This window comes from Pezoporus wallicus, unplaced genomic scaffold (genome assembly GCF_028554395.1).
Source record: "Pezoporus wallicus isolate ANWC-B61680 ecotype Strahan unplaced genomic scaffold, APGP_CSIRO_Pwel_v1 contig_10769, whole genome shotgun sequence".
Taxonomy (NCBI): domain Eukaryota; kingdom Metazoa; phylum Chordata; class Aves; order Psittaciformes; family Psittacidae; genus Pezoporus; species Pezoporus wallicus.
This window is the reverse complement of record NW_026635715.1, coordinates 538259-559568: the sequence shown is the minus strand read 5'-3', so window position 1 is coordinate 559568 and position 21310 is coordinate 538259. Positions and strand designations below refer to the sequence as shown.

The 21310-nt window shown below is 45.8% G+C and overlaps 1 protein-coding gene across 1 annotated transcript; it reads left to right on the top strand.

Annotated features, from left to right (window-relative positions):
- The first annotated feature begins 558 nt into the window (after window positions 1–558).
- LAPTM5 (lysosomal protein transmembrane 5) lies at window positions 559–21102 on the top strand. Its single transcript, XM_057397864.1, has 8 exons — window positions 559–747; window positions 7603–7696; window positions 15015–15091; window positions 15795–15923; window positions 16419–16544; window positions 17099–17194; window positions 19924–20016; window positions 20320–21102. The coding sequence occupies exons 1-8, from the start codon at window positions 661–663 to the stop codon at window positions 20392–20394; spliced, it is 777 nt and encodes a 258-aa protein (XP_057253847.1). The 5' UTR covers window positions 559–660; the 3' UTR covers window positions 20395–21102.
- Window positions 21103–21310: the final 208 nt, after the last annotated feature.

The following is a 21310-nucleotide window of genomic DNA, read 5'->3' as shown; positions in this document are numbered from 1 at the left end:
GCAGGGGTAGACAGACACCTTACACAGTGGCCAAGTCACCAGGCTCACATCTCTCTGGTGCCTCTTTTCCAGGAGCTGATGGACATAAATCACATCAGTTGTCTCATGAACCAGGAGCAAACCTGCACATGCCTCAGCCAACAACCCTTCACCATTCTTCCAGTCCCAGAGTCCGGAGCTGCTCAAGCAGCAGCTCCCAGGAGCAATTCCAAGGAATGGTGACTTTGCTGGCAGGGAGCAAGCTGCTTCAAGCTGAGGCACTTGGATGCTGCTCTGCAAACACAGCGGGTCAAGTTTAAGGTGAGATTCTTGGCCCCCTGCTTTTGTTTCTGATGATTTTTGTAGGACAAAGCTATGTCCTGCTTCAGATCCCTCCTCTGCCCCTATACCTCACTTGCTGGACACCACCTGCCCAAAGCAGCGTTTGTGCTTGTATTTGCCATCTGGACTATGCAAGCAGTTAAAGATCTCTTAGAAAAGCAACACGATTTTGCTTGCTTTATTATTGAGAAATCAAAGCCCTCATGTGACTTTGTAGATGACTTAACACATTTATAGACCAGGAAGGAAGTGGAGCTGAACTACTCGCTTCGCTTTTCTGTGGGGCGGTTGCTGCGAGTTCAACCTCCTTAACTCACAGCTGTGCAGAGGGAGCAGAAAATGAGTGCCCAAACGACCACCGAGCCCCCCAAATGTTGCTTCTTCAACATCAAGACAGCAACAGTGGCTCTAGGGATCTTCCACATGGTAAGTCATAGGACTGAAAGGGGGGGGGCATAGGAAGAGGGAGACAAGAAAAGAGAGGCGAAGGTGTGAGCTTTGCAGAAGATGTCTTCACTGGCTGTTGACTTTTCTGTGTTCCCAAAAGAGAAAACACAACGATTGCAGAGGGATGGGCAAAAGAGGTGCTGGAAAGGGGGAGCAGGAAGAAATCTATTGCACTGGCAGGGCTTTTCAACTGCTTTTTCCCTGGCTCTACCAACTGGAGCTCATGGAAATTCACTCTGCTTCCTGTTTTTCCCTCGCAGCTAAATGCAAGAGCTCTTACCCACGCAGGGGTGTGCAGCTTGGCAAGGGCTCAGCGTGGCTCCCTGGACCTGTCGTTACAAAACTGGGCAGCACATCGGCAATGGGAGAACTGCAATTAGGAATCACTGCAGGGAGGAGGGATTTGGGCTCCAGGCAAGCAAAGGGTGGGTCGATGAAGCTGCCTCATTTCTGGACACTATATGCACCATTTCGGTTTCCATTTGGAGCTCGTGGCTGTGTTCAGCAGCCAGGCAGCTGGTGTAACCGCTCTGGGGTGGGCACAGATGGCATCAAGCAGAGGCAGAGGAGCGTGGGGGACGTTTCTTCCACACCGCCTGGTTGCTTTCAGGTGGCTTTAAGTCACGCTGAGGATGTGGTTTCTCGCACGGCAGAGGCACTTAAAATAACCCCATGTGTTACGCTCAGCGTGCAGAGTCATGGGTTGGGAGGCTGCAGGGTGATAACGTTAACAGGGGCTCCCAATCCAGTCCTTGTATGGGAGAAGTGGAGCTGTAGCCTGCAAATACATGCTGAGCATGGCAGCCGTAACAGCCATGCCATGCATGGATAGGACATGCCGTGGTCTCCCTGCAGTACCAGTCTGATTCCTGGGGCAGCAGGAGCCATCCAAGCTGCCGGGGAAAACCCTTGTTGCACCATAGCCCCCATCTCGCTCACACAAAGCCAAGGCAGCAATGTGACCCCCTGGTTTAATGGGTTTGGATTCCGTGATGCCATTGCCTGCATACATTGGTGGAGGATTCAGCAGATGAAAAGAAAGGCAAAGAAATCTGAAGATCGGCTGGTTGCTTTTGGGGGGGTAGTTAGATAAAGGGAAATTATCCCATGAATGACAGGATTTCATGAGCACACCAGGAATCAGCAGCACTGTGAGCTGCTGGAGGCAGTGACCCAGGCAGGTGGCTGTGCTTGAGCACAATGCAGCCTCTCTGCATCGCCATAGGAAATGGTCCTATGCCAGCCCAGAGCAGAAGAGAGAAACATGGGTCTGCGCTGCATCTTCATGCAATGTAACCACCACCATCTTTGCCCTGGCATTACCTGAAAGCCAGGCCCTGCAGTAGCATTTCCATGCCACATTTCAATCATTTGGGGACCTCAAAAACATTGTAAGGTTGGTTAAAAGAATCATGCAATTTTATAGGTTTTTTTGCCTTCTGCTTTTTGAGCATCTAGATTACACCCTAGGCAGGCTAGACCTCTTTTGCCACGAGCTCACATCTTACCATCTCAGTGCTTTAAAGAAAGAGAAATTGCTGCCTTTCTTGTGCATTCTTATGACCCCAAGACACAAAAAAATCAATCAGATCAAAGCTGATTTCTGCACAAGCACAAGCAATTCTTGACAAGCAATTAAACACACACCTATCACAGAGGGATGCTCATGAGCTGTTCAGAAATGGAGCCCTGGGAGGAATTATTGCCAAGATCTGAAGAGGCGCTGACAAAATTAAAGGGCTGTGCAAAGGTGGGAAACACAAGACATGGAACTACAACGCGTTGTCTCCAGGGAGCTATGAGCGCGCCATGCGATGTGAGCGATGTGTTATCAGTGGTGAGACAGGACAGAAAATGAATATGGTTTTTCCTAGCTGGGAGGGTGGATCATAAAACAGCCTCCTTTGTCTTCCTCAGAAGTCAGTAAATGCTTTGAACTGAGGCACATTTTTCTTCCACTGTGATGCCAGTAACAGTGGAGGTTCCTGATTTGCACCAGGTGTGATGGAGGAGGGTGAGACACCTCCGTTCAGTGCTGGTGGCCAGCAGGGAATGCCTCATTACCAGTGACATCGCATGAAGGATGCGTTATTCAAGGGTTTGTGGGTCTGTGGAAGGCACCAGGTGAGTGTTGAACAGCAAAAGGCAGAGAGCCTTGGAGTGAGCCTTCACAGTGCTCACGGGAAAGAGCCTGCAGAGGAGGTTTAGAGGTCCACTGAGGTGGGCAAGAGAAGCTGCTTGTCTCTGCAAGATGGTGAAGGCAGAAGTCATAGGATGGATGTCCTGAGTCAGCCCCAATGTCCCAGCCTGTTTCCAACAGCAGCCATTAGCAGGTGCTCAGAGAAGAAGATATTGGGAGTAGGACAGGCACCAAATGATCCCTGGCCTGTGCATCCCCTGCAGTCAGGACTTCTTGAACTTGAAGTTACATGAACACTCTCGTGTTCATGGTGTTTAATAACCTCCAGCTCTGTTCTGCTCACATTTCCTTCTTAAACGGTTCTTTCCATGTTTGGCAAATTGTAGTTTAACATCTCTGTGGGCTTCTTTCACACAGAACCCCTTGGAAAACGGATTCATTTTCGGAGAAGATTGTCTTTTCTTTAAGAGATGACACAGAATAGCAACCATTTTTTCCCCTGCATCTTCTCCACCTTTTTGATCATGTAGCTGCAGCTGGGCAGGGGGAGTGAAAAGAAAAGGGGATTTATAACTGGGCAGTGACTTGGGTGATTTGTTATATCAATAGTGTTGGTTTGTATCAGTATAAGTTATTGCTGTGGGTCCTAGGGATGAATCATAGTGATGCTGGGTGATAGTAATACCATCAAACAGAAGCTCTGGGGCTTTGTGGCGATGTCTTGTCCTCCTATAAATTAGATTTGTCTCACTGCTGATCTCTCCATAGACAGTTGAAGTAAATTGTGGGCATTCTCAAACAGGGAGGCGAAGGAAGTGAATGAGCAGGAGAGAGTTGTGTGCTCAGCAAAGCTTCACTGGGTGTTGTGAGGTGACTTCAGAGAAAGCATAGAGGACCTTGTCTTTCTGCTTATCGGCTCCTCCCAGCACAGACAGACCTCAGGTTATGTGACATTAGCTTCAAGAATTAGGCTGGAAAGTTGCTTCTGTGCATACAGAATGGGTGGAAAACCTGCAATTCATTTGCTACCAGTCCTTGCTTAGAGCCAGAGGAGGTCTGAGAAAGCAGTCTCACCTCTGGGACGTTCCTCAGGTCCAGTCCTCACCTGTGGATGTGACTCGTGTTGTTACAGAGCTGCAATACATTGCGATTTCACCAGGCTGTGACTGGCCCAAGATGTTCAGAACACCTTGTGCTGCTCCCTCATCCTCCTGGAGCATCTCTGTGGCACAAACAAGGCAGGGAAAAGGAGGCAGTGGGCAGGAAAAGATAAAATGTTTTGAAAGGAAACCAACTGGGAGCTAAAAGCACTCCTCACTTCATCCTACCCTGCCACAACAACCGCTTGTAAATTAAACTAAGCTCTCAAAGTACCAGCATTTATCTGTGGTGCTATTTGCCCTTAGAGTGCTGGATGTTACCTGTCAGCGTGGACCGCTGTCAGAAACCTTCACAGCACTGCAATGCACTGCCAGAGCAGCGTGTCACTGTCCCAGATGACCCCTGCTCCTTGTGGTTTCAAGCTCTTCTTGCAGAGGAAAAAGAAAGAAGAACCAAGGCCATGTGCATAAAGAGAAATTATTTGGATTAGTCAAGATGCACATATTTCAGAGAGCAAAAAGCACAGGAGGATCACTAAAAGCAGTTTAACCCTACTGCAGCTGCAGCAGTTACTCACCAGGGAACAGGGGCTGCATGCATCATGCTGGTAAGAGTCTGCTTTGCAAGACACCTCCAGTGCAGCAGCCTTGATTTAATGACTACCTCAGTCCTACACCGTTTTCTGGTGTTACAGATCTTTTATCAATAAATGTGAAGCACTCATTTTACATAGAGGCAGCTACAAGATGAGAGGTGTCCTTCAAAAGTTGTGGCTGTAGGGGATAAAATAAGGGCTAGCTGGGAGGTGAAACTTCCAATCCTAAACCTGCCTCTCCCCTGTCGTGACATAGCAATAAGAAAGGGAACTGGATGCTTGTCTGAGCAGTCCTGTCTCTGACATGTGAACTTTTCAGTTTCTTCTGGAGCTGAAGGGTGAATCTTGAGTGAGAATTTACACAGCCTTGCGGAGCAATCAGCACATCAATCTTCCTCTACCTTCTTCTCACATTGAGGTGAGCAGCCCACCGCAGAGGTTTCATCACCTCGCATGTCTGTTCTCTGCAGGAATAAATGAGATTGTCACGTGCCAGGCAGCAGCATGTCAAAGGCAAAGGCAGGTGATGGAGATGTCCTTACGTGGCGCTTGTGATGGAGAGCCAAGGGAAAGGCCCAGAGATCATTGCCTGTTTTGTCTTGTTGCAGTTCAGTGGTTCATTCTTTCCATGAAAAAACTCTTTTAAACAGCAAGTTTAAACCCCAGCTATCACTTTAAAAGCCTTCTCCCTAAATTTCAGTTGAGGCTTGGGTTTTCTATCTGATGTGTACTTATTCTGTGTGACTGCAGAGGGTCTGGTTGTGTGGCTCATTTCAACACCTGCAAGGAAACCACAGCCTCTTTTATTCTGCTGTTCCCCTCTTTGATAAGATACTAGAGGGGTTCTCAATACTGAAGTTTAGCCTCTGGCTGTAAATCTGGGACTATTTGTGATCTGATACCCTACTTTAACTCACTTGTCTTTCAGGAATGAAACTGGTATTTAGTGCTCATATCATCCCTTTGGCTCAGGCCTCCATTTAATAGAAACCTGAAAAAGGAATTTCTTCCTATATTTCTCCATGTTGCAAGTTGAGGGATTTGACCAACAACAGCCACAAGGGAAGTGAAATCTCTTTGGGAGCCTGTACATGAAATCTCTCAGATGAGTTAGAGCACTTGAAGTCAGCATGTGATCTCCATGTGGAGTTAGTTAAGAGCTCCTTCACATCCCCGGGGGTGTCCATCAGGTGTAAGGAAACTTCAGATCAATACAATTTCATCCTTGACAAGTTTCAGTGTTTCCATGGGGCTTTAAATGCTGTTACATTAAACTGAATCCCCTTTAAGTTTCTTGTGTCCCTATGTAATGAGATCTAGAGATTGCCAAGTTCATTTACTGCAGGGCAAATAAATGAAAACCAAAAGCTGTGTGTGTCATGTAGCTGTTGAACAACCTGGTACCAGACAGGCCAGGAGAAAGCATGACTTAAAGCTCAAAGGGAAGGCTCATGGTGGGACACGGTCCCAGTCGCCATTGCAGCAAGAGTGTGGTTTGGTGGATGATAGCCTAGAAGCAAAGGGCTCTGAGGGATGTGCTACAGCTCTTTTGGAAGCTGTACTTGCAGCTCATGGCGCAGAAAGTCCATCAATTTGGTGACAAAAACAGTTTCTAGGACTTCTGCAGCTCACACAGAGACAGTGGGAGAGTCTGCATTCAGTTCCTGTCTTTGCTGCAGTCCCAGCCATGCTTCCTCATTTCTGGAGCAATGCAAAACCTTCCTTTCCATGCCTCTATGTTTTTTTGTTTGCATGCAATGTCAGCCTCAGCACATCTGACTATACATTACTCCTTCCTGAGCTCTGTCTGGATCTTGTATGGCATCTCCATCCAGAGACGAGAGCCATTCTCTCTTCTGCTCCCTTCTCAGCCAGGTTTGCTGTTTCCCATACAGAAGGAGTGCAAACAGAAGCACAGACCACAACAGTTCCAGTTCCTGCTTGCCTGCGTCACTTCTTTAAGCGGTTGTTGAAATGAAAAGCTGATGTAGCTGTTGTGGGAAAGTGGCTTCAGCTCTGTGGTACCTGCGCTTGTGTTGATATTAGTGGTAGACACAAACTTGCTTCCTCCATCAGTGTGGGGTTCAGATGACTCACAAACAGAGGTTATGCAGTCCAGATGAAATGGCTTCTCTCATTCATCTCTTCACAACAACCTCTTGTTTGTTGATGGTACTTCTGTTGGTGGCTCCTGTCCCTGGTAATCTGCAGAAAGGGTTCTCCCAGTGCTGGTCCTGGTGTTGGTGAGGACATGGAGCTGTTGGAGTGAGTCCAGAGGAGGCCATGGAGATGCTGCGAGGGCTGGAGCAGCTCTGCTCTGGAGCCAGGCTGAGAGAGCTGGGCTGGGGCAGCCTGGAGAAGAGAAGGCTCCTGAAGGGGAGACCTGAGAGCAGCTCCCAGTGCTAGGACTGAGACCACAGCTCTATCTCACTCCATCTCACAGCTTGCTAAACTCAGCATGGAATGAACAGGGTCTGGGTTTGATTGTCCAAATGAGAAACTTGGAGGAAATCATTGTGGCTCAATGTGAAAAAAAAACAAAAAGCACATTTGGAGATTTTTCTCAAATAAAGAAAAGAAGGAGGATTATATTTTTGTCAATGCATGGCTAACCTTAGAGAGATCTTCATTCTTTTTGTTTCTTTTTACACTTTAAAATACTAATGTTACATTTAGTTCAATTCTGAAACAAAATGCATGTTCAAAATGTAAACCCAGGACTTTCTGGATATGAAATGTTGAAGCAAAACTCATTAACTCTGTATTTTCTCATTCAGAAGCTGGCAGAAAAAGACAGTTAAACCAAACCATTCATAACCTGATAACTTTTGCCTCAATATTTTCTTGTACAGGATTTGAAACCCTTCGTGTCTGCCTCACTTGGAAACCCATCCTGCATTTAGGACTGTGGCCACCGCGTGCTCCCTGGAAACAAACCTGATGATAGGAAGCTGGCCCAAGGCCCACTGAATTGTGTCTTTTGCTTTTGTCCTCCTAGGTTATGAGTGTTTTGCTGCTGATTGAGTACTCCCTGGAGGTGGCGAGTGGAAAAGGCTTTTGCAAAGACCTGGACAAGGATTACTACAGAATTGGTAGGTCACTGGGATGCTGGAAAGCAGCAAGGGTCTGTGGGGTTGAGAGGGAACCCAAGGTCCTGCGTTGGTCCCTCTTTCATCAAAGAAAATTGGAAACTGCTCTTCACAATAGATGGGCAAAAGCTCAGACCCAGAGACAAAATTTAGGCTCTAAAGACCTGGATTTTGTTTTAGGCTTTGGCTGTGTTGGCTTTTTGGAGACCAGTGTGGAGCCCAGAGAAGGTGTCTTTCATTCAGTGGATCAGGTCCTGACTCCAAACTCTCCAGTATCCTCATACTCCTTCAGTTTCCCACTCTCTCTGCAATGCATTTTGCATTAACCTGACAATCTTTATTTTCCCTTCTCTTTCTTTTCACCAACTGTAGACCATTTAAGCCTTGCACACACTGATGGCTTCCTTCACATATTGGGCATTTTCCAGCAAAACACTGAAGTTTCTGACCAGCTCCTCAATGGTCTGAGTCTGACCAGTGACCCAAGAGTCCTGGAGTGAGGAGAAATCACAGCCCCACACTACATCCCATAGGTGAATGGGCTGCCTGACGTTGCCACTGCCCTGCCCTCTATGCCGTAGAGCCATCCTCTCATCCATCATGCCATGCAGGGGTCTCTCACCTCACAGCTGAAGGCACTTCAGAGAATTCCACCAACCCACCTCCTTTTCCCCCTTGTCCCTTTGGCTCCCATCCCAGATTTTCCCAACCCCTGGTGTTTTTGCAGAGCGTTGCTTGTCTGAATGAAGCAGCCAGGCTGTTTCATAGCCCATAAACAGTCACAGGCATCACATTCTTCATGGTTGATTGAATTCCTATGGCTTGAGTTTGGAAGGATCTAGCTTAGCTTTCATAGACCTGGCAGATAGCTCACGTGGGGTGCCACTTAAAATAACATAACTCCCCAGACCTCAAATATTACTTAAGCAGGCTAATTCTGCGTGAAGCTGTTTGGAAGCAACAAACACGGGGTACTTTTCCCTTTTCTGAGTCACTTTTCGGTATAAAACCACAAGTTGAGACAACCCTTCTCTGCTGAGTGCAGAAAGGAGGAAACCAGGCTCCCACACCCTGCATTGTCTCTGCCCTGCAGAGAAGGCTCATAGAGAAAAATGCAACTCACAGCAGCAAAGACTTGCCTGTTCCCTGCTTTCTCAATGTGTTCTTCCCCAGGCTTTTAGGATGCACAAAGAGACCTGTAAGTGGAGGAAAAGGAAACCAAGAACAGCAGATCTCACTCGTCTGCAGGGTAGGAGTTAGACATAGCAGAAAGAACCAAACCAGGCACTGTCTGGGTGATGTTATTGCTAACAGATGGGTTCACAAAGAGCCCAGCTGGGTTTTAGGAGGCACCACTGTGATCCACCAAGGCTGTTTCTAAAGGCATCAACAGTGAGCAGAAGATGGAAATCTGGGTGAGTCCTCCTAGTAGGACAGCAAGCAAGGATCTGCCGTCATCTTTCACATGGGGCATTTCTTCCAAAGTATTCCAGTCTGGGTGGGCTGGAGGTTACTTTGCTTAGGTGTGGTCCACAGAGGTCCTTCTGCAGCTGTGGCTCAACTCAGCACCCATGATGACTGCTTTGGAAAATGCTTTCTGTGGGGCAGTCCCATTAGGGCAACATGCAACACACAGGCTCTAGAACGTGGCTGTTTTCCAGGTGTCTGGAATCATCACAACATCGGAGAACCCACTTTTCCATTCCTGTAAAATACATTTCTAGTTTGAATTTTACAGATGAAAACCGAAGAACATGATTCAAATGGGACCTTGAGGTCTTCCTCCCTTCTTTTGGGGTTGGCTTTTTGCTGGTACCTGACTGGGCCATGGGCATAGCTGGAAATAGTTTTTCCTGGTGGTGGAGTCTGCACATGCATTCTGACTACTGCACAGATCTGAACTGCTGAAAACCAGCCATTACATTTGCAAATCAGTCTACTTGCCCGCAGAAGCAGTTATGTAAAAATGACAATTGTTTTTCATTATTTTTCTGCAGAAAGATCATCCAAGGGCAATAATTTTCACTTTTCTATAGGTATCTGAGTAAAATCTTCTTTAAACTAAAAAGAAACCCAATTGTTGAGACAGATTTTTCAGATCATTTCCATAAAAATCCATTACACTCTTTCTAAGCAAGACGTGTGAATCTGGAAGGTTTTCTTTAAGAATAAAACTGTTGGGAATGAAATTGGCCTCATTTTTAAACACACACCACCCCACCCCCCCCCTTCCCACACAATCAAAATGACAGGTCTTCCCCCTCCCCCTCTTCCATTGCCTCCTACACAACAAGGAACATTTTCTAATGAAATCCCCAGCACTTCCACTTGGCTTCTCTTCCCAAGCATTTCAAAAGGCTCTGCTCGGGAGATTGTATTTTCTGATTATAGCTGGAATAAGCACAGTGCAACCCTTCTATTTCCAGCAGCTAGCAGGGAGGCAATACAGCAAATCAGTAGAAAAAGTTCAATTTGACTTCAAAACCCAGATGGATGAGTTGGAGAACAATTCGGGGAGAGGTTCTGTCGATGCCCTCAGCATCTGCTGCTCTATTTGTAGCTCCTGCCAGATTAAAGCACCTCTCAGAATACAGAATGCTAACACTGTAATCATGGCCCAGGAGCATAAACAAGACAAGGTTTGTGGGAAAATGCTTTGCACGTGATACAGTAGGGAAAGAATACATGTGGGAGTTCTTTATAAGGAATCAGAGCTCCCTCAAGGTTTCTCAGCAGTAAGTTTTGCTGCCTTTAAAAGAGGGTACGGGATGCGCCTCGACTTCCACAGGTATGGTCAGGGATGGGAAGGAGAATTGGGATTGTAGGTTTTTGGGATTGCTGGGGTAATGGGAAGGGTGACTGGAAGAGCAGAAGAGGGATGCTTTGTCTCTTGCAGCCTGCTTCTCCTCACGTCTTGGCTTACAAGATGCCGTAGGCAGCGCAGGACTGAGAGTGCTCCTCTGAAATCTGCTTCTCAATGAAAGTTGACCAAGAAATGAACATAAGGCCTGCTGAAAAAGCTGGATTAAATTGGGAAGATGACCCATGTTCTTCTTTGTCTCTGGGAGCCTTGAAGATGATTTACCCACCCCTCATGGGGTCAATGCCAAGGTGCTGGCTGATCTAAAGTTGATCAGAATTTATTACCTAACTGCTGTTTAAGAAATAACACAAGACTAGTTTGGCCAGGCAGAGAGAGCAGGAGGCAGACTCTGCTGCATAGTAACTGGGGGCATTCTGTTGCAATCTGAAAGCATTCAGTTCACATCTCTACGCTGTATCTCATGTACAGCAGGAATTTGGATGAGCATTTGCCACGCAGCCTCCCCCGTTTCCAGCCTATTACAAATCCCATCCTGAGAAGGTGAGAAGTCTTCGTAGCAAAAGCCTTCCTGGCAGTGCTTCATTCCTAAAGCCCCTGAGCTTTGACAGACTAGTTTTTCCTGCTGAAAAAATAAACCCCAAAAGCAATCCCCTCAAAAACACTTCAAGTAACACTTCCTTACCCGTTCTAAGCTGCTAATGTGAATGGGTTTCTGCCTTGAAAACGTTACACCCCACTGCTTGCTGTAGGTCAGATCTTTAGGATGTCTTCAATTCATGCCCATGCACAGTGTTAATCACTTTTATTTTTCATTAATGACTATAAAAATAGAGGCTGTGGACAAAGTACAACTGGAAAAGTTGTTCCAGTTTCTGCCCAGCCAGCCAAGAACAACAACTCATTAATGCCTGAAGACCTGTGTGCACAGCATACACCATATCCTATGCATACCATTGCCTATGCAAAAGATACTGCCTCCTTCTCTGCTGAAAACCAAATCTGGTTGAAGGGACTGGGATGCTTCATTCCCTTGCTGGTCCTGCCCATCCTTTGAATGCAGCTGTCCAGAAATAACTCCCTGCAGCTTATCAGCAGCACTGAATCAGACACTGCCATGCTTGACAATCTGTGAATGCAACTGTTACACCGCAGCTTTATGAGCCCTGTTTGTATTCCCCATGCCAGTTTATTGGGCTATAAAACAGAAAGGGTTTCTTTGCATTCATGAGAAATACTAGAACTCATTCAGTGTCCCTCCTGGCTACAGTCAGGGCAAAAACCCTGGTGTGAAGTTAATAAAAAATAGACATTTGGCAAATAAATGCTCTCTTTTCCTGTTGGATGGGTGGGTTTTTTGGGGACTACTTGCTAGCATTGCAAGTGTCTAGTGCAGCTCTGTGGAGCCTCTGTCATATGCCCCTATTCTGGTTACACCACCTCCCCAAGGAAAACGGCATTTACTTCACAGCACATCTATGTTCCTCTCATTAAATTCCCTGGGAGCTTCAGGTAGTCTCAGAGGAATTGGGTAAGAAAAAGCCTAAGAACCAGCATCTTTCTTTATTTGTTGCTCCTGTTTATTCCTATAAGCTTTTAGGAAAAGGTGCACCTCAAAGGGGGCTACATCTCACCACACACTGCCAGCAGTAAAGTACCACTGCCAGCATGGAGGGGGCTGTGGAACAGAACTGTTCTCGTAGGTAGGACATTCCAGGGCTATGGGAGTGAAACAGGCCTTGTGAGGAGCAACGCTTCCTCCCTGCCTGGTCCAGTAATCACTGAGCAAAGGTAAGGTGGATCTCTGGGGATCTCCAGTCCAACCTCCTGCTTGAAACAGGGTTGACTCCAAAGCTGGGGCAGTTTGCTCAGGGCTTTGTTTGCAGATTCCTCCAAATTGGAATTCCACAACCTTTCTGCATCCCTGCTCAAGACCGCATCATTACTGTATGATTTTTCCTTCCGTCTACGTCGAATTTCCTTTATTCTAACAATTGCCTCTTGTCTTGAAATAACAGCCCTTAAGGAGCACACACCCCTTATACAAAGACAAACCCTGAATACTCTGGTACTTTTTAAGGTGTTCTAGAAGAAAAAATCCTGAGGCAGGAACCCAGATGGATGTGCAGGAAGAGCAGAGGGGAAAACAGTGGGATGATGCCCCTGTGTTTGAGATCATACAGGTGCTAAAGCTCGGTTCCATATTCCTAAATTTTGCTCTTATCTGGGGGTTTTTAAGTCCAAAAGAGAGAAACATTCATCCTACAAAGGCCAACTAAGCATGAAAGGAAACACTGAAGAGACTTAAAAATTAAGTTCTTATATATTTGAACAGCAGATGCTGGGCATGGAAAGAGCCTGTTAGTCACAGTACTAGTCTCTAGGGTCTGCTGTGGCCTCCCACTTTAGGGAGCACTGCTGGTTCTTGAAGCTTTCTTGCCACTTTGCCAGCCCTTGAAACGTATGCATTTGGCCTCTCTAGAACATGGACTGTATTCCCATCTCATGGAGGCTTGAGCAAAGAGCCAGAAGGTCCCACTATGGAAGGGGGGTCACCCCTTCTAGCCCATCTGTTCACTGTGCTCCCATGAAGGAAGAAGTCATTATGTTTCAGTGAAATCTTTGATTGTTGAGATCAGACCCATTGGTACTAAAACATCCCTGGAATGGAACATCCCAGCGGAAAGGCTGGCAGTGATTGCTGTGAACTCATGGGGGTAGAGAGAGCGTGGAAAGTTGTTTGCCCTTGGTTTTCCTTTTGTCCCCATCCCTTTGTGTCTGAAGGGTTGTGGGCTTTTGTTTCTTTGTTAGCTTGGTTGGGGGGGGGGTTAATGTAGGTTCTGCTTGGACAGTTCAGCTGGGTTCTGCTGCAATTAGCCTCCAGAAGCAACAGCCTGTTGCCCTATCAATTAGCAAGCCTGCCTAGAGAGCTGGAGCAGGAGAGCATGCAGGAAGAGGCAGAGAAACACAGCTGCCTTGAATTGGAGGAAACACTGTGCTAAACAGATAAATCCCCTCATGGGCAAGTTTCTGCTGGTTGGTTCTGGGAGGAAAAGCAGGGAAAATGGCTTTGGGCAGTTTGGGGTTTAATGGGAGTGTTTCTCTTTATAGCGGTTCCTACAAAGGCTGGGTCTGTCTTTGTAAGCTCTGTTTTTATTTTGAGTTACTAAACTTTGGGGGTTTGTGAGCCAGATCGCAGCCTTGCCTCTACCCTCCTGCTTCTGAAAGGTGGGTTTGGTTTGTCTGCCTTGAAACAGGCTCTTCCCATGACCCCCATGAGCTGCAAAGCAGCCTCTTCTGCCACAAAGCCCTACCTCTGTTGCCCTCTCTGTTCTCATTCAGGGGTTGCTGGATTTGGGGTTTCTTTCTTTGCTGTGGCCCAAGAGTTCTTCCACTCCTGCATTTCAATTCTCATTATTTTGTGCTAAATGGATCCTGTATTTGTGGGGGTTATAAGTACAAGCTATTTTCTAGTATCTTTTTTCCTGATGTATGTCAAGTGTTGGGTACTTTTGGTCACTCCCTTAAGTCTTGAATGTCTGACACCTCCATGTGCAGCAACTCATGCAGTGCTGCTCCCTCTCTTGAGATAAGCTGTTCTCTATCTTCTTTGAAGGATGCAGCCTCCTCAAAGGGGTTTTCCCTTGAGCCCCAGAAAGGAAGAGGCTTCTTGTGCTCACTCAAAGCTGGGGAAATGAGGGGCACTTTCATGGGGAAAAAATGGGCAATGCTGAGCAGTGAAGGATACCAGAGCAGCTGGAATATGTCAGGGACCCGACAGGCTAAAGCACAATTTCTCTATGAAAGCATGTGTAAGGGGTAATGGACAAAACAGGCACTAGATTTGTTTAATAGCCATGGGATAAACTGGCAGGGAGGGAGAGCAAGCCAGTAATCAAATATTTCTGATGTTTGAGAAATGTACCTATGGAAGGCATCGGTTGCCTTAAAAAATATCAGAAAAGCTAAAAACTTGGCTCTTTTTCTAATAAAATTATACTCTTTATTCAAGCACTTGAGAGTTGGAGACCCCCAAGTTGCTATTTTAAGCTCAGGTAAAGCAATAAGAAATAAATTGGAGAGCGAGCTGGAGGAGGCACTGCGACAGACTCTATGCTCTGCAGAGGCAGATAAAGAAAATAGCAGTATTTTGCCTTTGGTGTGAGCTGCTCCTTTTTCTTAAGCAGCAAAACAACTTTACCATACTCCTCACACTGCCTAGGCCCCTACAAAGACCAAATGTGTATGCATACAGCACAGTGCACGCAAGGCTTTGGTAGTCATCATCGGGGCAGTCTGCAATACTAAGAGGGAGCAACCTGCTCTAGTGGAAGGTGTCCCTGCTCATGGCAGAGGGATTAGAACTGGATGAGCTTTAAGGTCCCTTCCAACACAAACCATTCTAGGAGTCCATATGCAAGCACGCTTTAGCTCTTCCTTAGTGGTAAAATTGTCATAATAAGCTTTTAGTAATGTGCTAATCGCTTTTATTACTTTTAGCTGATGTTCTCACCAGTTTCCTGTTGATCATCATGCTGTTTATCATCAGCTTCAACCTCCTGCTCGGTGTGGTGAAGGTATGCTCTCCACAATGGCATTTAGCTGCTGGCTGAGGGCTCTTTGAGGGAGGAGGTGTTAGAGGAGGGGACTAGAGGATGCTCAATGGAAATGCTGAAGAATGATCAGAAAAGCAAGTAATATATCTGCTCTCTTGTAGAGGGGGAAGGTGGCTGGTTTGCAGTCTCAAGCTCCTCTACAAGGCTGCTAGCTGCCAGATTGACCACATCTCAGTGATGCTTCCATCAAGATTATTTTTCACATTAAAGAATGGAAATGTTATGATTTCGAAGTGACGCTTTATTGCCTCATTTCCTTGCTGTCAAGATCCAAGTTGGATCCTTCAGGAGCACTCTAACTCCCCTATCGCACTGGGGATTCCTTCCCCGTGTCAGGAGAAGAAATAACCCTGCACTGGTGTAGGAACCCAGCCTTCTCTGTCATAGTAAACTTTGGGGACAGCTGAATGACAGCTGATGGGATCAATTGCTAATGTCATACAGTGAAAATTCACAGAAACTCTCCAAGGGGATTAAAAAATTCAGTGTTGGTGGCCTTCAGTTTTTCCTAATCTGTTGCCACCACAGTATGTGGGATTAGGTGCAGAATTCCAGGAAACGTTATTTTTGGAGTACCTTAATATATATGTCCTTTCACTTATTGATAGCTGGTCTCATTCTCCTATTCAGAATAGAAATAACTGGCATTGCTTTTCTGTCTCAGAAGAGGGAACGTCTCCTGATCCCATTCCTTGCTCTACAAGTCATGGACTTTCTCCTCAGCCTCCTAACAATGTTCAGTTCCTACATACAAGTCCCTGCAATCATTTCTGTGTCCTCCCTTAGCCATGCGGTAGGTAACAGCTCACTTCTGGGGTGGTTTTCTCTGTCCTCTATTAGATGGAAGCTAATGCATAATGTAGGGATGAAGGATCATTTTCTTGGGCCATGGCTCTTCACAGCAAGGTAGTTTCTATACTGGCTGGAGGCAGGATTCAGTCCTTGGGGGCTCCAGGGTGCATAAGGAGAGCTAGTGCCAGCTGGGGCATTGTTCAGCTTCCCATGTCTGGGGATCTTCCTGATGATTTTATTGTCTGCCTCATGGCTTTGGGAAGGTCGTTCTGGATGTGCCCATGCTAAGAAGGGATTTCTGAAGATAAGTAGGGATTATCACCACCCAGCTAGAGGCCTCTCCTGTGGAGCTTGACTCAATCAGCCCATAATTTTGGGTAAATTAAATAGGTTAGGCTCAATGTGAACAAAGCACAGGCCCTGTGTAAAATGTGGAGGGTCTATAGAAGTGTCACAGTCTCGTAGTGATAACCAAATTCCTGTTCCCTTCTTGCAGCAGGGACACTCGAAGATCCCTTTCCTGGCTCTGCAGCTGCTGGACTTCTGCCTGAGTATTCTCACTCTCTGCAGCTCTTACATGGAGGTCCCCACCTATCTCAGCCTCAAGTCTTCAGACAATGGGGTAGGTTAGGAGCAAGCTCAGCTGGGTTTTCATGCTGAGACCTCCTATGAAGCTCCTTTCAGCGGCTGTGAAGACAGGGTAAACTTTCTCTGATCTAAACGGTATACCCAGAACTGCTCTGTTTGGTGACAAAAGAGGATTTTTCTGTATATTCTCACCAACACCGTGTTCTTGACTGACAGCTTGCTTATGCCAGTGTTTCTTAAAAGTACACCTTGTTTTTCTCTTAAGAATCTTATGGATGCAAATTGCAGAGCAAAATGATTTGGATGGAGCCCGCAAGCCCGCACTGAAAATGCATAAACTTTTCATCTTTATTAAACAGTCATACTTTGAGTTCTCATTTAAATAGTCTCCTGAAAACCTTTGCCAAAGGAGTGTGAACAGCAGGAGATAAAAAAACATCCCTGCTTTTTCCAATGAGGAAAAGAAGGTGGCCTGTCCCACCTTCCTGAGAGGCAGGCTGAGAAACCTGCTGAGACCTCCACCGCGTTGTGTAACCCTGGTAGAGGGAGCAAGCATTCATTATTGAGTCCCTCTCCTTCTTTTCACAGAGCTTATTGCCAGCTGTGGAGAAGTTACCAACAGAGGAATATGCCAAAGTGATGGTCACCTTCACCGTTGCATTCATTGCTGTCCTCTTCCTGAAGGTAAATGGCTGCAGGGTCTGGTGAGGCTGAAATGAAGCTCTCTTGCCTGGGGGGTAGGAAGAACTGGTCTTCCTTCTCTCTTAAATCTACCAGGGCATTGGAAAGCCTTGTCGGTCTCTCCCTGGGTATAATAGGAGCTATGCCTCAGCATATTATGTGAGGCAGGTCTAATATTCAAATCACTGGTTTTATGCTTCTGCAGATGCAAGTTCCCATCCATTCATCTCGAAAAGGATGTTTGAAAACAAATATAAGAAACTCTTCTGCTGTCATGTGCCAAAATAAGTTAGATCATTAAGCAGCAGGTTAGATCTTCCACTTGGATAAGTCGCTGTTCCTGCACTGATGTAAGCAGAGTTATGCACACTGATACCCTGAAATTTAATTAAAACCCATGAGCTGCTGACTTCTGCTTACACCTCTGAAAACTCCACTGGTGAAATGGTTTCTATTCTTCTTGCTTCAGTGGGTCAGAGAACAGAGTTTTCACTGAGGGCTTTCAGACCAGGTAAGAAAACCAGATCTTTCCAGGTACTTGAGCAGATTCTGTCACAGTGAAAAATGCTACTTGTTAGTTGGAAAGCAGTTTTATTCAGACTCTTCCCAGGTGGTTGGACAAGGCAGGGTGGAGTGGAATGTCTTGCATGATTGCACTACAGACATTACTTTAGCATCTTTTAATATTTGCATAAACTGCGCAATAGGAGTGGAGATAACCCTGAAACCCAGCTGGCACCACGGGTCTTCAGCACAAATCTCTCTGACCTGGCAAATTGGTTGATTTGCATTTTCCACAGCATTAGCTACAAGGCTGCTTAACTCGCAACGGCTTCTTGTGCTGGAGTTTGCAGGAGAAGGGATGAGGGGAGGATAATAAAAGAAACAATGGACAAGCATAAATGCTCCCTCAAACAAGTCATTAGGAACCCCATCCCTTAAATTCAATGACAATTCCTCCCCTCTTCCATGTGTAGCAAAACCATTTTCATTGGAGAGTTCTTTCCAAGTGATAAAGATTTTGAGACCTAAAAAGGCCATTTGGCCAATTTAGGGCACATTGGTTTCAATTCAATGCCCACACCAAGGTGGTATGTAAATATGTTGGACTAGCCCAGGATCTCTTTGCATAAATTGACTTGCTTAATGACCTATCACAAGCATTTATTGCTCTAACACTAAATTGCTGTTTCTGTGTATCTGGTGCTGTTTGCCTGCCAAGTGGCAATTACTGTCCCCAAGTAGTTCTCTGCATCCAGTACCATAGCATAATCCAGCTAGAAGGTGGTCTGTCAGATGGAGAAGTGATGGGGCACCTGCCTCACTGAGCGCCCCTGCCAGTGACCTTGTATGAGACCTGCAAGGCTTGGCTGTCCCTTTTAGAAGAAGATTCTCTGATGATGCTAGAGGGATGGTAATGCTCCTCTTCCTCGTTTCTTTCATGTAACACCACCCTTTTTGCAAAGTGGAAGTCTCTCCATGCAACTTCACAGCTCCTTACCAGTGTGGTAGCTGGGTGTATATATACTTGTAGACCCCCCAATGGTGATACAATCAGTTGTTCAAGTCTAAGCTCCTTGGACATGCAAAGTATTCAAAGGGCAGAGAGAGTGATGGAGTGATGCTTACAAAGCACCTTCAGGGCAGTTTCCCTTTCTGATCTGTGTATCCACAAATTATCCTTATCTCATTTGAGTATCATAAACCCACGCCCCTCCATGGTGGTAAGAATGCAGAAACCAAGGGGAATAAAACATTTTCTGACGAGAAATGAAAGTAAGGCTTTAGCATAATTACTTCTGAAATAGCTCGCCCTCCATATAGGGAGGCTTTTGGAACAGGAAGGATTCTGCAGTATTCCCTAGTGGGGGTCAAAGCTTGAATTTGCCTCCTTATCTCTGGAAGTTTGTTTGAGAGACGGATTCCTTCAACTCAGATACTTCATTCCTTATTCTCATTCTTTATCTTGGCTTTGTGTCAAGACAAACAGTCCTCATTGTTCTAAGAAGTCCTAAGCTTTATGGCTTGCTCTCGGGGCATATAACTCCCTGTGTTCCTTTGAAAATGCCAACTGTTTTTAAAGCAGGCTCTTAGGCCAATGAAAACAAGAGGCACACGACTCTGCCTCGCTGCACAGAGTAGGGAAAATATTTATTTAATATGGTGCGTTTCACAGGCCTGGCTTATTTTCTTCTACCACAACCTGTCAATCGATTCATTTCTCTCAGAAAAGCTCTATTTATTGCATCAGGGAGGTGTAAAGCAGCCTTGTCAGGAAAGTGTAACTATTGCAAGTATAAGGTAGGATATATAGAGAGGATTTTGTTGAATGAGCTGACCTTTCACGTCAGTCTTAGTTGACCAGGGAGCCTTGGATCTCTGGGAAGTGGATGTTGTGCCCAAGGTGCTTTTCTGAGACATCCAAATAACATGAAGGACATGCTTTCCTTTCCTACGTGATGACATTGCACTCCTTGAGGTCTTAAGCATGTGCTTTATACTTAATGGTATTACCAGTCCTCTCGACTTCCCACACCAGTGTATTGTTCTGAATAGATGGAGTTGTCACCCTTCTAATGAAGGATGAAGAGAAACTCTCTTAAGGTCCTGAGACACATGGTCCCATGCTTCTACCTCCAGAGAAGAGAGCAGGACAATAGCAGGCTGATGGCCAAAGTAGAAATGCTCTTGTTGATGTGCAATGTGATGGCAGACTTCCCTTTCCTTTCCAGGCCTGTATGTTCAAATGTGTCCTGAGCTGCTTTAAGTATATTAAAGCCAGCAAGAGAGAGGAGGTAAAAGTTGACCCGCAAGCAATTGAAAAGGTGAGTAAAGACTGCTTCAGATCTACATCATGAAAGGGCATGGTTTAGGCTGATGAAATACATGATGGTCCTTACTTTTGCTTCTTTAGCTGCCTGAGAGATTGTTCAGCCCTTCAAATGTGCATTAATAGGTTTACTTTTCCAAATGTATTATATTCCTTTAACTTTTGTATAAGATCTTTCAGTGCCAATGGTATCTGCAGGAACCTGAAACTCAGGCTTCAGGCAAAGCAGATAAATGGGAATATATCACTTGTTGAATCCCTTCATGTGATCCCCATAACTAATGGTCTTCTCTTTCAGGCTGTGCTGCCATCGTATGAGGAAGCCTTAGAGCTGCCTTCCAAGGAATCCCCACCACCCTACGTAGCAATCTAAGCTTCACTCGTGAAGAGAAGATGACATCTGCATTGCTATTGGTGGCCCTTACCCCTTCTGTCAGATAGTCTCATTGAAAAGTCCTCACTTTATAGCAATATCATGCTTATTACAGTCCAGCTCTCTTTATGAGCCTACAGTGGTGGTGACTCACTGGAGTTGGTGACTTGTTCTACACTGGCAGTTTTGACTTGGTACTATCAAGTTGCAGTGCTAATTTTAACTAACTTGGCACCAGGCACCACAGGGGTTCCCATCACTGGCCTCTGACATCTGGCTAATGTGAAGTGTAGGCACTGGCCTGAATCCCTCATCAGGCTTACTTTATGACAGCAAGATGCTGTTTCTCATCTGTCTCACATCTAAATCAGCAGCTGAGACATTTAAGATGTGTAATGGGGGGAAAACAAGCAAGAAGCTTTTCACTGAGACAGTCCTACCCTGAAGCTACGCTAACCAGCATCCTTTAATGAGGACCCTATGGGAAATGGATCAGCTGAAGAATGAAGATTTCAAATGAATGATGACGCAGCTCTCATCCTGTCTGCTTATGATGGTGATTAATAGTGTGTACTCCAGAGTACACAACAGCGAGCTGGGATTGTCACAGTATTGCTCTGCCATTTTATACCTGAGTGTTTGCCTTTTTTTTTTGCTTTTAGTGTGACTTGAAAGATGGGTTTTAATTAAAAAGAAGTTAATGGCTTCGATGCTTTGCTGTGTGATTTCTGAATGATGCTGCCCTTGCTGCCTTAAAATCATAGGCAGGTTTGGGTTGAAAGGGACCTTAGAGGGCATCTAGTTCACCTCTAACCAGAAGAGGGTTACACTGTGTAAGCCAATTGAATTGTGTTTAAAATCAATTTCCCTCTCTTATAAATGGTTCAAATTCTACCCCCTATTAAATTCCCATTAA